Source organism: Tamandua tetradactyla, chromosome 11 (genome assembly GCF_023851605.1).
Source record: "Tamandua tetradactyla isolate mTamTet1 chromosome 11, mTamTet1.pri, whole genome shotgun sequence".
NCBI lineage: Eukaryota > Metazoa > Chordata > Mammalia > Pilosa > Myrmecophagidae > Tamandua > Tamandua tetradactyla.
In genome coordinates, this window is record NC_135337.1 from 47,923,391 (window position 1) to 47,936,872 (window position 13,482).

Sequence of the window (13,482 nt, forward strand, 5' to 3'; positions counted from 1 at the left end):
CAAATGTTTGCTATATCATCATTGTAAAAACTTGGAGTTATTCTCTGATTTGTTAGAGTGGTTCATCTAATCCAGGATGTGCTTCAGAATAATCTGTAGAAGTTTTTAAAAATAGAGATGCTCAAGATCTACTTCCTCAGGGTTCTGGAAGTTGAAAGTGATCTCTCCCTTATTTGTCAAAAAAGAAACTGAGGCGGGCCGCGGTGGCTCAGCGGGCAAAGTGCTTGCCTGCCATGCCGGAGGACCTCGGTTCGATTCCCGGCCCCAGCCCATGTAAAAAACAAACAAACAAACAAAATACAATAAAACAAGAAAATGTTTAAAGATGTTTCCCTTTCTTCCTCCCTTCCTTCCTTCCATCCTTCCTTCCTTCTCTCTGTCTTTCCTTCCCTTCCTCCCTCTTTAAAAAAAAAAAAAAAAAAAAAAAAAAAAAAACTGAGGGCACGATAAAATAATTAATTTGGTTGTGACCACAGCTTATCAGAGTTAGATGAGAACCTCTGTCTTTTGATATCAGATCTACAGCTCTTTTTACTGGTCATTTAAAGATTTCATTTAGTGGCTTTAGCTTGTCCTCATTTTGTATTCTTTCCATACTCTACTACTCACTGTTCTCTCAATTTAAATCATACTGGAATGTCCTAACCTCCTTCTGCCTTTCCTGTTGAAATCCTACATATTTTTCAGAATTCAACTTCGAAGCATTGCTTGTATCTCCCAGTAATGAACATTTTGTTCATATCATGCTTATCAACGTATCATAGTCAGTCAAATTTTACATATGTTTTTCTCTTAGAGTATATTAACAAATATATTTCTGGAAAATTCTGGGACTTGACTAGGAATATGTATGCTCTCTAGTTTTTCAATATTTAAATAAGTACATTCAGTTCCCAATGTTTGCCTTCAATTCCTGGTGTCTGCCCATGCAAAAAAAATAAATAAGTACAAATACACACATGCACACCCTTTTACCTAAATTGTAATGGTTTTGAGAGTAGGGCTGTATGTTTATTATACTTAATTCCTTTACTGTAGTGGTATGTATAATGAGCATGCTGTTTGAGTGAGTTCAAAACTGTTTAGGTTCTTGCAAGTTCAGGCCAGTGTTACATATGTTTTGAGCAGCCACTTCACAATTTTATTGCCTTTCATCCTGTACTTATCCATGTCATTCTATACTTGTCTTTTCTGGTTCAGTGCCAAACTTTTTATTACCTAGTTAAATTTCATCCCATTAATATTGATTTAATATTTCAATTTGCCTGTTATTTATTTTTTTTGTGCATGAGCAGGCACCGGGAAACAAACCTGGGTCTTTCCGGCATGGCAGGTGAGAACTCTGCCTGCTCTGCCTACTGAGCCACCGTGGCCCGCCCGCCTATTCTATTTTAATCCTGATTTTTTTCCACCTAAGGTATTTGCTGTCTTTCTCAACTTCATGTCAGCCATGAGTTTGATAAGTATACCTTTTATGTATCCATTTGAGTCTTAAGCATTGAAAAGGATTGGGGCTATATGTACTTTTGACTGCTGAAAAATCATCTATCTATCCTACTTTTCTGCTCATTTTCTTTTACAGTTTTTGTTTGTTTTTATCAAATTGGGAACCTTCTATGTCTCTTGAACTTTATGATGCTATAGGATAGAATTAAAGAAGTTGAAAAATGGGTTTTCTCTCAAAGATTGCACAGTATAATAAATAAGACATAAGTTTTAGAAACTAGAGTGATAGGTATAACTAAAATATCCTGCCTGCAGGAAGTATACTAATGGACCTAGTGAGTAGCCATTCCCTTCATAAACCACGGCCATCATATTTCTGGTAATTGCCTTTTGGAAGTAATCTCTGAATGAAAGCTTTGAATGTATGTGAAGTCAATGTGAAGTAGGGTCTTTTAGAATTTCTTCTTTTCTGAAGACAGTTATTTGACAACTTGGGCAGAATTAATAATCCTGGGCCTCAGATATTCTATATGAATAAAGTGACTTTAAGCTGTATTTATATATATAATATAAACAATCTATAATTCAGAAAGAATGTATAGTAATGAATGTCAAGTGGAACAAACCTAGATAATTAGAATTTTATAATTCTGTAACATTGAACTTAGAGAAAGACTTTTGGTCAGTTTATCTGGTCAATTCTCATTTTATACCAAAGAAAGTTTTCATGACTTGAATAAGATCCCACAGGGGAGGTAGTTGCTGATTTATCAGGGACTTGACCCAGAACTTCTATGTGAATCTTAAGTTCAGAAAAATTAGAAGTGATCTCTCATACATATAAAAGTATGTGAGCTATGTATATACAGTATAATTTTGAAATCAAAGATTTTATAATTATTTAACCACTTCCCAGCTTAAGAAATAAAATATTGCCAGTATTCCAGACGTCTCCCATGACTAGTTTCTCAGTTATACTCCCTTATCCCCCTGCCCCTTTTTTTTAAGCTGTTTTATTCACACACTATACAATCCATCCTAAGTGTACAATCAGTGGCTCTTGGTATAGTCATATAGTTATGCAGTCATCACCACTGTCAATATGAGAATATTTTCATTTCTTCTGGAAAAAGAAAAAGTCCCACACCCCTTGTATCCTTCTATTACTGACTTTTAGCTTTGGTGTAGTGCCTTTGTTACAGTTAATGAGAGAATATTACAGTGTTACAGTTAACTATAGACCTTTGCATTAATTGTATTTTTCCCATATATACCACCTTTTATTAATACCTTGTAATAGTGATGTATGTTTTCTGTTTTTCATGTAAGAACTTTCTTATTGTTATATAATTAACCACCATCATTGCCAATATAGATTTCACTTAGTTATACAGTCCCAGTTTTTATCCTCTAGTTTTCCTTCTGGTGACATGCACGACCCTAGCCTTCTCTTTCAATCAAACTCACACTCAACTTTGTTAATTACACTTACAGTATTGTGCTACCATCACAGAGTTTTGTGTAACCATTTCTGAACATTTATAGTCAACCTTATTAAACAGTCCATATGCCTTAAGCATCGATTGCCCAGTCTCTGCCCTCTTTTGTCTCCTGATAACCTGTGCTCTTGAATTTAACTCTCAGAGTTTGCTCATTAAAGTTAGTTCATATTAATGAGGCCATACATTTGTCCTTTTGTTTCTGGCTAATTTTACTCAACATAATTTCCTCAAGGTTCATTCACATTGTTGCACACAGCATGACTTCACTCCTTCCTACAGCTGCACAATATTTCATTGTATGTGTGCTCCACAGTTTGCCCTTCCACTCGTCAGTCAGTGGATTCCTGGGCCATCTTCATCCAGTGGTAATCATGCTTGGTAAATTTTTTTTTCTCTTTTCTCTCGTACTTGGTAACTTTTTAATGTGAGCTGTTTACTTTCTTTGAAAAAATTATTTACAAAATTATCTTTGAGGACTAGGATGAATATGTATTTCTCCAGAGAGGGTTGCCTTTGCTTCTGTTAGGACCACTTGAACCTATAGGTATGCTTTGAGTTTGTCTTGGTAACCAGGTTGATTTGGGGCAGTAAAAATGAACAAGGACTGTCTTATAGAAAGAAGCAGATTTTTAGGGTTGAGACTTTTATGTACTTCTTACCTCAGTGTTAGGGCAGCTCTCCTTGGGGATGGGAGTGTAGGTGGGGTAGAGTCCCAACTTGACAGGAAGAGAGTCTCCTGTTAGATTTTATGTGCTGGTGGCTTTGTCTTTTGTTCTCTGGCCATGTGAAGTCCAAAAAATTGAGCTCAAGCTTACATGGTTTAATTACCTTGCACAGAAGGCAAAAGCAAAGTTAGTGTGCTTGGTTTGACTCTCCCAATTTATGCCTTCACTTTGAGGTTTCGACTGTTAATAAAGCCTTACTGTTTTGGTGGTTCTTCTGCACTTTTAAAACAAACAAATATCTGGTTTTTTGTTCGCTTGTTTTTAATAATTTTTAATACAGTGTTGATCTTGATGTCTAGTAAGATGTTTTATCAGAAGTTGAATTATTATTTTCTTTCTTAATGCAAAATATCAGAAAAGGCTTTGTAGTTTTCCTCTAATGACTTCTGGATTTTCTTGGGAAGTTAGTGAGATCATTTGTGAAGTATTGAATTTGCAGTCCCCATAGAATCTTTCAGTATTTTCCCCCAAAATTGTTTTAAACTGATGAATTACTGGGATGGCTAGAATTTGTTATTGTTTAAAATGTTCAGATTGTTACCCTTGAGAACCAATCTACTTTACATAATTTTGTCCTGTTGAGAATGAAATCCAACATATACTCTGTCGTTGTTTCCCCTGTTTGTTTCTGCTTACCAGTATGTGCAAGTGTACATGTTCACATGTGCGTATGGATGTCGTCTGATATGTTCTTCTATACCTTTTTTTTTCTTGCAGGGTAGCTAGACTAATACTTCTATTCTTATGTCACTTTGCTTCTTCACGTTCTTCCAGCCAGTGTTCCTAGGGGACTCTGGTTTCTTTTCCAGTAGTAAAGTGTAATGACTAGTTTCTTTATTACTCAGCATTTTACTTAGGAAAATTATAAAACTTAGAAAAGTTAGAAGAATAATTTAGAAGTGTCTGGGTTCACCTAAACTTGTCAGTAACATTTTGTAACATTTGTTCTCTCCTCATTTCCTTTCCCTTGTTCCCTTCTTCCTCCTCATGCTCCCCATTTAAAATACTTTTCTTTTTGCTGAGCTATATGAAAGTAAGTTGTAGGCATAATGGCTCATCACCCTTGTACTTTAGTATATATATATATCCTAAAACAAAGATAATATCCTTCAGAACCTTAAATACCATTATCACACACCAGCAATTTCACACTGATATAGTTAAATTATTTAATCCACAATCCATATTTAAATTTTTCCTTTATAGCTATTTTTTTTCTGGGATCCAATAAAGATTATGCAATCCATTTGTTTGCCATGTCTCTTTAGTATCCTTTAATTTAGAGCAAGACTTCACAAACTTTTTATTCAAGGGCAAGATATTTTAAACTTCGTGGGTCGTGTTTTTTCTGTTTGAACTACTCAATCATTTTAGTGAGGAAGCAGCCTTAGACAGTATGTAAACAAATAGGCATAGCTACATTTTAATTAAACTTTATTTATAAAACAAGTGATCTGTATCAGATTAAGTGAAATGTCCAGCCCACTTTTTTTGGGGAGCGGTCCCTTAATCTGGATTTTGAAAAATATTTCTTCATTAGTTTTTTAAGATTACCAAATCTTACTGTTTCTTCAATAGAAATTATAGAAACAAATATTCTGGTTCACTTGAAAATAAAATCATCCCTTCTTTTTTCTTTTCCCTTTCTCCCCCATTTTCTCCTCCTCCTTTTTTGTTTACAGTGTGTGTAATACTTGCCCAGGCTAGAAACTGGGCAAATGAAATTAACTTCCAATTTCCTAATTCCTTGGTATTCTTTTCCAGACGTCAGGATTTTTATCTATATGCTCTTTCATATAAATGTTTTTATATTGACAGAATTTAATAAAGAATTCAAAAAGATTTGGATGATGAAAGTTAGTGAAAAACAACTTAGATACAGACTTGAAGGGTATTTGTGTATTTTAGGCAAATATAGTTATATAATATAAAAATTGTTTTTATTTTATGTTGAAGACATGAAACCAAAGTAAAATTTAGAATTCTTTGCCACAGGTAAACTTGCTGTTAGCATTGTGTGCGATTCAACTTTAGAAATAGATTAGTCATTTTCATAGAAAATGTTGTAAAACAAGACACTACACCAGAGGTCAGGCTCTTATGTATCTAGGCAAACCTATACCTCATACTTGCAGCCATGCAGAAATATGTGCAGTTTTAAAAATGTTCTCTTCTTTTGTGTGTGAAAGTAGCATGTTTTGTTGGAATTGAGTTTCAGAATTTTTACCTCTTGATTTTCCTATCTGTATGAACATCAGTAGTGATTGGGTACTAACTAACATTTGTCTTCTACCAGTTTTGACTGAGGTGTTTCTTCATTCTTTGCTTTTATCACAATTTAGTCCTGGTTTGACCCACTTTAAACTCACAAAACAAGTCTGTTTCCTTTTCCACATAGCTGTTCATTAAATACAGAGAAATAATATTCTCTTGGAGGCCTTCTTTTTTTGTCTGATTATTCACAGAGTCTTAAATAGTTACATTTTTACTTTTTCTCAGCTCCACCATAACTAGCTGGTATGAGCTCGGCAAGGTACTTAAGCTGTATTTTGCTTTCCTTATCTGTAAAATAAGGATAGTGAGGTTACTTGTCTTATAAGTTTATTGTGAGAACTGAGTTATTATACTTAAAATACAAAAATGTCTGGCATATAGTACACATTCAGTAAATGTTAGAAACTATTCTTAACAATATAGTAGTTATAATTACTTATCCATCTCAACTGTTTGTTTCTCTCAAAGTAGAGCTGAGTGCAGTAGCAGATGTGATCTGACTAGCACAGGAGGAAGAGGAACGGTTATTTCCTTTGTCCTAGTTCCCTGTACTCCCCCACTCCCTGCATTGATTGGACCAAAGTTGGAGTTCTTTTTAAAAAAAAAAAAATTCATTACAGAGAATTTCAAACATACACTAAAGTTGGCAGACTAGTATAATGAAACCTTATATACTTATTATCCAGCTCTAACAACATAGCCGGTCCGCTATTCATTTTCTTTTCTTCCTTTCTGGTATCATTGTAGTTCTCCTGTTATACCTAGCTGTGTGCCTGATTTATCTTGATAATTTTATGAGAGTGCCTTGTTCTCTTAGTAAATAATTGTTCAATTAATGAACAATTGAATCTTGCTTTGGGTTGATGTCTGAACCAGCTTTTGTAGCTTGCTCTTGGCTATTGATGGGTGGGTGGGTGTATGGGGATTGAAAATAGATTTATTTGTTTAATATTGTTGTTTTAAATGTCATTGCTGTCTTTTGTGATTCCTTTCATTTCTGTACAGGAATATATATATAGAAATGTTACTGGAAAAATCTCATGAATACTCTAGAATGTAATTCAAATGATCTGGAATAGAAAACTTGAATTCATTATTGTCTTACAGACATTTCACGTATTCGATCTTGACATCTTTACCAGTGTTTCTCCTAGGCTTTTCAGTCTGATGATCATTTTATCTTGATCTAAAAGAGAAGTAGAATAGGGATTATACTTTGTCATCTCTGTTGGAATTTTTTTTTAGTCAGGCTTATTTTGAAACAATTTAAATATAGTAAAACTGTTGTAATATGTTGCCTTCAAATAGAAGCCTTTCTTCTTCCTAATAATTTGTTCCAAACATAACAAAGGGCAGCTACCTTTGTAAGTGATTGCACCAGTTTTTGAGAGTCTCAGCTTGTTTTTTTCATAACTCTATTCTTAACTGTGTCTTATTGTTACCATGCAAACAACACTTTGCTAAGAGTTTAATAGATTTGTAGTTGGTATTCTATCATGATACTGGAAGTGTTCAAACCCCTGCTTAAAACATATAGAAATAACATGACAAGTGTTTGGTTGTTCAGTTATTGGGGTAGGGGTTCTGGAATTGAATTTCAATTAGGGCAGTTAAGAGTATTGTAGCAAGAATAGTTTCCAAAACTCAGCTCACTACCATCACCCTAAAATTGAGTCTGATTTTTGTGTGTGTGGGGGGGCAGGTCACGGTGACTCAGCAGGCAGAGTTCTTGCCTGTCATGCTGGAGACCCGGGTTCAATTCTCGGTGCCTGCCCATGCAAGAAAAAAAAAAAAAAAAAATTGAGTCTGAGTGAGCCTGCCTAGTAGACAGAGCCAGCAGAGGCAGAGTTTGTATATTCTATGTACTTTAGAGCCAAAGGATGCTTAATGAAAGTGAGTTTGGATTTAACCTCTGTAACTTATCCAGGAGTGACTTTATAGCGCTCACTTTCCAATTTAGCATTCTACTTTAAAGGAAACATCTTTAGCTTGAGAAGAGTCTTACCCTTCAGTGTTATTGGTCTTTAGCTTTTATTAAAAATTTTAGGGATTAGTTAACAAGGGACTTGAGAAAAAAAGGTATGTGATAGGCAAGGGGCTAAGAAAGTGTTCTGATAGAGAACACTTTACTGTAATTATGCAGTATAATTGCATTGTTTCATCTTAGAAATTGCTGCTAGTTTGCTGACTTCTGTACTTAAAGGATTCATTATACTTTTTTATTGCACATAACATCTGTCCATTCATTAGTTAATTAATTTAAAAATATTTATTGTGCATCAGTATGCTGGGAACTGTGCTGTCCAGCTAGATGAACAAAACAGTGAACAACCAGGTGTGTCTGCCATTTTGGAGCTTACAGTCTCATGGGAGTTAGAATGAAATTTATTTGAAGCCACATAGAAAAATTGTGTTTCACTAATATTTTACAGAGTTAATCACTTATTTTAAAGTGAACTTGGAGTGACTTTTTCTATGTGTGTAGTGATATGTGGAATTCAACATCTACCTGATTTGACATGAGAGAGGCAGCACAATTTGCACTTTCCCCCCCCCTCCAAAAAAGAATGTTAGTATATCTATAATGCATGTACTGTAATGAGGTTTCAGGATAATGACAAAATAGTAGCTTTGTGTAGGTAAAACTGTATGCTAACTGTGCTCAGTGGACCCCTTGCAGGCAGGGAAATAAAAAAAAATATGTATCTTTAAGACCCTTCTTTATTAATGCTCAATACCTAAGAATTGAACATTTGTCTTTATCTTAAATACTGAGGAAAAAACTGGGATTTGAAGTAAAAGTAAATCTTCTTAACAATAGGGAGTATAATAAATAGTAAATGAAATCATGAGATCTGAGATCATCTGAATTTTGTGACAGTGTCTGTGACTGATTCTGGCAAGAAAATGTGCTTCAGATTCTTAATTCTGATAGAGGGCCTGGATTTGGTGATCCTCATGCTAAAATTTTATGATTTTGATTTTTAATTTAGCTTTGTCTTAATGACTTTGGTTATTGGAAAGTCAAGATGCTTTCCTTTATCTGTACTTTTTCAGGTTCAAAAACTAGAAATTTAAGGGAGAAAAACGCTTTGCTTTCTCTAACTGATGTTTTCTGATTAGGTACTTCGTAACTCAGGAAGACCCACCTCATTTATTCCCCGTAATATGTTTTACTAAACTCTTTCAGGTAACTTTAAAAAGACTGTATGACTTAGTAGAATATGGCTTGAATTCAGTTTTTATATATTATTGTTGCTAGAAAATTTTAGTGAGATATTTTTCTTTGTCTCTGTAGTTATCAGAGACTGTTACAGACGATTGCTGTACTCGAGGCTCAGCGTTCTCAAGCAGTTCAAGACCTTGAAAGTTTAGGCAGACACCAGAGAGAAGCACTAAAAAATCCCATTGGATTTGTGGAAAAACTTCAGAAGAAGGTATACACTGAGCATCTTTAAGAGTTTTCGATGTATTTTGGTAATAACAGAGTATATGTTTTTTCTTTTTTTAATGGGTATATGCTTTTTAAAAGTTTAATTTTTACCCCTTCTGTAATTAACCATAGCATTAAAGGCAGCCTACTACTACCCCCCACCCCCACCCCAACACAATAAAATATACCCAGATGAAAATAGTTTGATGTCCTATTTGCTAGCCATTTTTCTGATCTTTTACTGTTTAGGATGTCTTCTTTTTCTGCTTTCAGAACTTCAAGATTATTTGAATCTAAAAGAAAAAAATACTTTAGAATTTATGAACTACTTTTGTTTCTGGTTACTTTTAACCATAGATCATCAGCATGTTGAGATAGAAAATAATGGTAATAAAACCAGAAAATCTGTTAAATGTCTTTAAGGTTATGGTAGCCAAATCTGTGAGGAAGAAATATAAATTCTACTTTAAAAATGCCTTAAAAAAAGTGATACATATTTTTATAATAACGATTGGTATATAAATGTAGAGATGATCAGATGTACATTAGTGCTATAGTAATTATCTTGAATTAATGACCCACTAATTGCTCAGTAAATTTGAGAGGTATAAAATTAATTAGTACCATGTAAAAAGGTTAAGATTTAAAAACTATGAAAAGCAACCGTCTTTGGCTTTTAAAAAACCTACTTTGTATAATATGACAACTTTAGGCTCTTTAAGAATTATCTATTTTTAATGCACAAAAATTGTTTACCAGGTGCTAAGGGGAGCAGCCTTTTGAACTTTTTCATTTAAATGTATTAATTTATTATTTGTATTTTTCTAACTATATTATTTCCATGCTTTCAGAAAACATCAAATATAATAGATATAGAATTTGTATATGGATTTGTTAAAACTGCTAAGGTTTGTGCTCTCTGCTAAAGTGGGTCTACTTACATATTGATTCCGCATTGCTGTTTTTAACCAGATTGTTGATGACAAAAAGATATAGTACATGTTACTTATAATGGATTCCGCTAAAACAGATGGTGTTAGAAAAGTAGATATTAATAAAAATTTGGTAGCAGACTCATTGATGTTTCTAGGCAAGCAAAAGATACAATTAGTCATATGTACTAGATATGTATGCAGTTTGTTGTTTGTAGGTTCTCCATTTCCAGGTTTAGTTTAGAACTGAATTTCTTTTGACTTTATCTTAGAACAGAGGTAGAATATTGACCATATTAAGAATGTGTGACAAAAATGTTCAGAAGTATATTAAATCCAGTTGCTTTAATAACCATGAAAGAAGTGGTTACTCCTTGAAAGGAAGATTTTCTAAATTTCATTTAAAATTTTGATTCTTCCATGTTTTCTGTTTTTGCCCATGTATGCTTAATTTATCTATTTTCTTTAGGTTTAGCATAATAAAGTTGTTGACATGTGATCTGCTTGTTTTAGTGGACATCTAGAAACTCTCAATTGGAATTAATGAAATTTTTGGTACATTTGGATATATAGAATACAGGGAATAATTATGACTTGTTAGTTTTGCATGACATTATCATCATTTCAAAAGATACCATTCTCTAATTTTGTGAAAGGTTAAGCTAATATATAATGATGATGATAATGATGTAATAAGCAATAAAAATTGAGGCTTCTGCATCACAAAGTGGATTTTGATTGTCAGTTTCAGAATTTAATATCTGATTTTTTTTTTTTTGCTTCAACTTTTTGTTATGAAAAATTTTATACACATGGAAAAACTGAAAGTATATCTACCACCTAGATCTTACAATTACTTTACTGTATTTGCTTTATCATATATCTATCATCAATCTTTCTCTCCATCTTTCCTTCTATCTTACATTTTTGGGTGCATTTCAAAGTTTCTGACATCAGATAAAATTGACTCTAAAACTTCAGTGTTCATTTCATTAACTAAAGTTCTTTTTTTAACTTTGTTTCTTTCTTTTGAAGGTACAATTTACATAAATGAAATTCACAAACCCTAATTGTGCTGTTAAATGAGTTCTGACAAATGTGAACACCTATGAAACCCAAATCCTCTTCAATATATAGATCATGCTATGACATGGTTTTACTAATAGGGACAATTAATGATTTATTTAGCCAGAATTTTTAAAATAACTAAAAGCTGTAGTTTGGGACCTCATAATTTTTTGTTCAACTTGTGGAAATAATTGTTGTTATTTTTATGGGTAAGTCATGAGCATGGAGCTGTAGTTAAAATGAATTCTGTGTATGAAATCTCATCTGTTACAAACACATTTTATAGGCTATTTTTGGAGATCCTACCTTTTTTTTTTTTTGCCTCAATATTTATATTTAAAGTATTTTTAAATAGTTCAGCTCTAGGACCCTATCTAAAAGTGTGCTTATATTTTGCCAAGTTCATTCGGCCTTATCATCTTTACCATTTTAAGGTCACACTTTATTGACTGTTGGGTTCAAAGAGTGAATATGAGTAAGTAGTTGATAGTTATTAGGATTTGGATTATCATCTGAAAATTTCACTATAGTTGATTATTTCTTGAATTAAATTGAGACTGTCATTTTGATTTTTTTTTTTCCAGGCTGATATAGGACTTCCATATCCACAGAGAGTTGTTCAGTTGCCTGAGATTGCGTGGGACCAATATACCAATAGCCTTGGGAACTTTGAAAGAGAATTTAAAAACCGTAAAAGACATACTAGAAGAGTTAAATTAGTTTTTGATAAAGGTAAGAAATTACATGATAAGAATTTTAAGTAGAGAAATATCTGGCAATGTCTTGCTTTAATAATTCTGTACATGGTCTTGTTTTTAGTAGGTTTACCTGCTAGACCAAAAAGTCCTTTAGATCCTAAGAAGGATGGGGAGTCCCTTTCATACTCTATGTTGCCTTTGAGTGATGGTCCAGAAAGCTCAAACAGTCGTCCTCAGGTAAGCAGTATTAATTATTTGAGTAGAAAATTTTGAGTTATAGATAAAACTGCTTAACATTTTGTGGTTTAATTTTTTGTTCAACTTGTGCAAATAATTGTCATTACTATTTAATTTAACATTTCTTATTTAATTTAACATTATTATTTAATTTAAAATTAAAGCCGTCTATCATGGGAAGGTACTGGGAACATGAACTTTGAAGTTGAGAGAAACCCAGGTTGTAATTCCAACTGCACCACTTTCTTGGATGTGAAACTTGGACATCACTTAAGTTACTTAATATCTTTAAGCCTCTTATATAAAATGGAGTTAATACTGCTTAAGTTGGAGGGCTGTTTTGAGATTGAGTCCAACATGTAATGTACCTGTTACAATGTCTGATGTAGGGTAGTTACTCTAAAAATAATAGCTCTTCTTTTGGAATGAAATATGACCAAAATTTGAGTCCTGGCCTTGACATTGGTTAGATAAACGTCAGTAGATATTTCACTTTTTCATTCTGAACCTATGTTACCTTTTCTTTAAAATGAAGTTACTATCATCTATATCACAGGGTTGCTAGAAGTATAAAACCAAATGAATTAAAGGAATATGAAAGCTTTTTGTAAGCAGAAAATTGTATATGCATTAAAAATAAATTTATGAAAATATTTATAAAATAATTTAAAATTCCATAATTTGTGTTTTTATATGGCTATATCAAAGGGAAGTCTTTGTTATTATTTCATTGACAAAAGCCCTATTTCATATGCAGATGATAAGAGGACGCCTGTGTGATGATACCAAACCTGAAACATTTAACCAGTTGTGGACTGTAGAAGAACAGGTAATAGATGTTTCTAAATTTTGTAGGTTAAAAAAGAGTAAACTGTTAATATTAAAACTGATATTGAGTTAAGTACATATTGTTGTATATAATCCTTTCTAACCCCTTTCTTGAATTTAAATATTCAGACTTACTTCTTTATACTTTATTTTCACTCACTTCAAGAATTTTGGACTTTAAGGCTATATGAATTGTCAGAGATAGTGTTCAAAGATAGAACCTGGGTTTTGGGAGAGGGATATTAAAAATAGTGAAATGGATGAAATAGAGTGGATATTTTTGTAATGCAGCTTTAGGGGAAAGAAACCTTAGGCCAAGTAAAGCTGAGCCTCAAAGTG

General features: G+C 33.0%; 1 protein-coding gene across 4 annotated transcripts in view; it reads left to right on the plus strand.

The window, feature by feature from the left end:
• The window catches only part of ZZZ3 (zinc finger ZZ-type containing 3), a 109,098-nt gene that overhangs the window by 83,698 nt on the left and 11,918 nt on the right, over window positions 1-13,482 (plus strand). For 3 of the 4 annotated variants that reach the window (XM_077120570.1, XM_077120568.1, XM_077120571.1), the window contains 4 exons: window positions 9,246-9,384; window positions 11,965-12,112; window positions 12,200-12,315; window positions 13,073-13,144. In XM_077120570.1, coding sequence (XP_076976685.1) covers window positions 9,246-9,384; window positions 11,965-12,112; window positions 12,200-12,315; window positions 13,073-13,144 — 475 coding nt within the window. The remainder of the gene's footprint in view (window positions 1-9,245; window positions 9,385-11,964; window positions 12,113-12,199; window positions 12,316-13,072; window positions 13,145-13,482) is intronic. The other variant, XM_077120569.1, reaches the window with a different exon arrangement.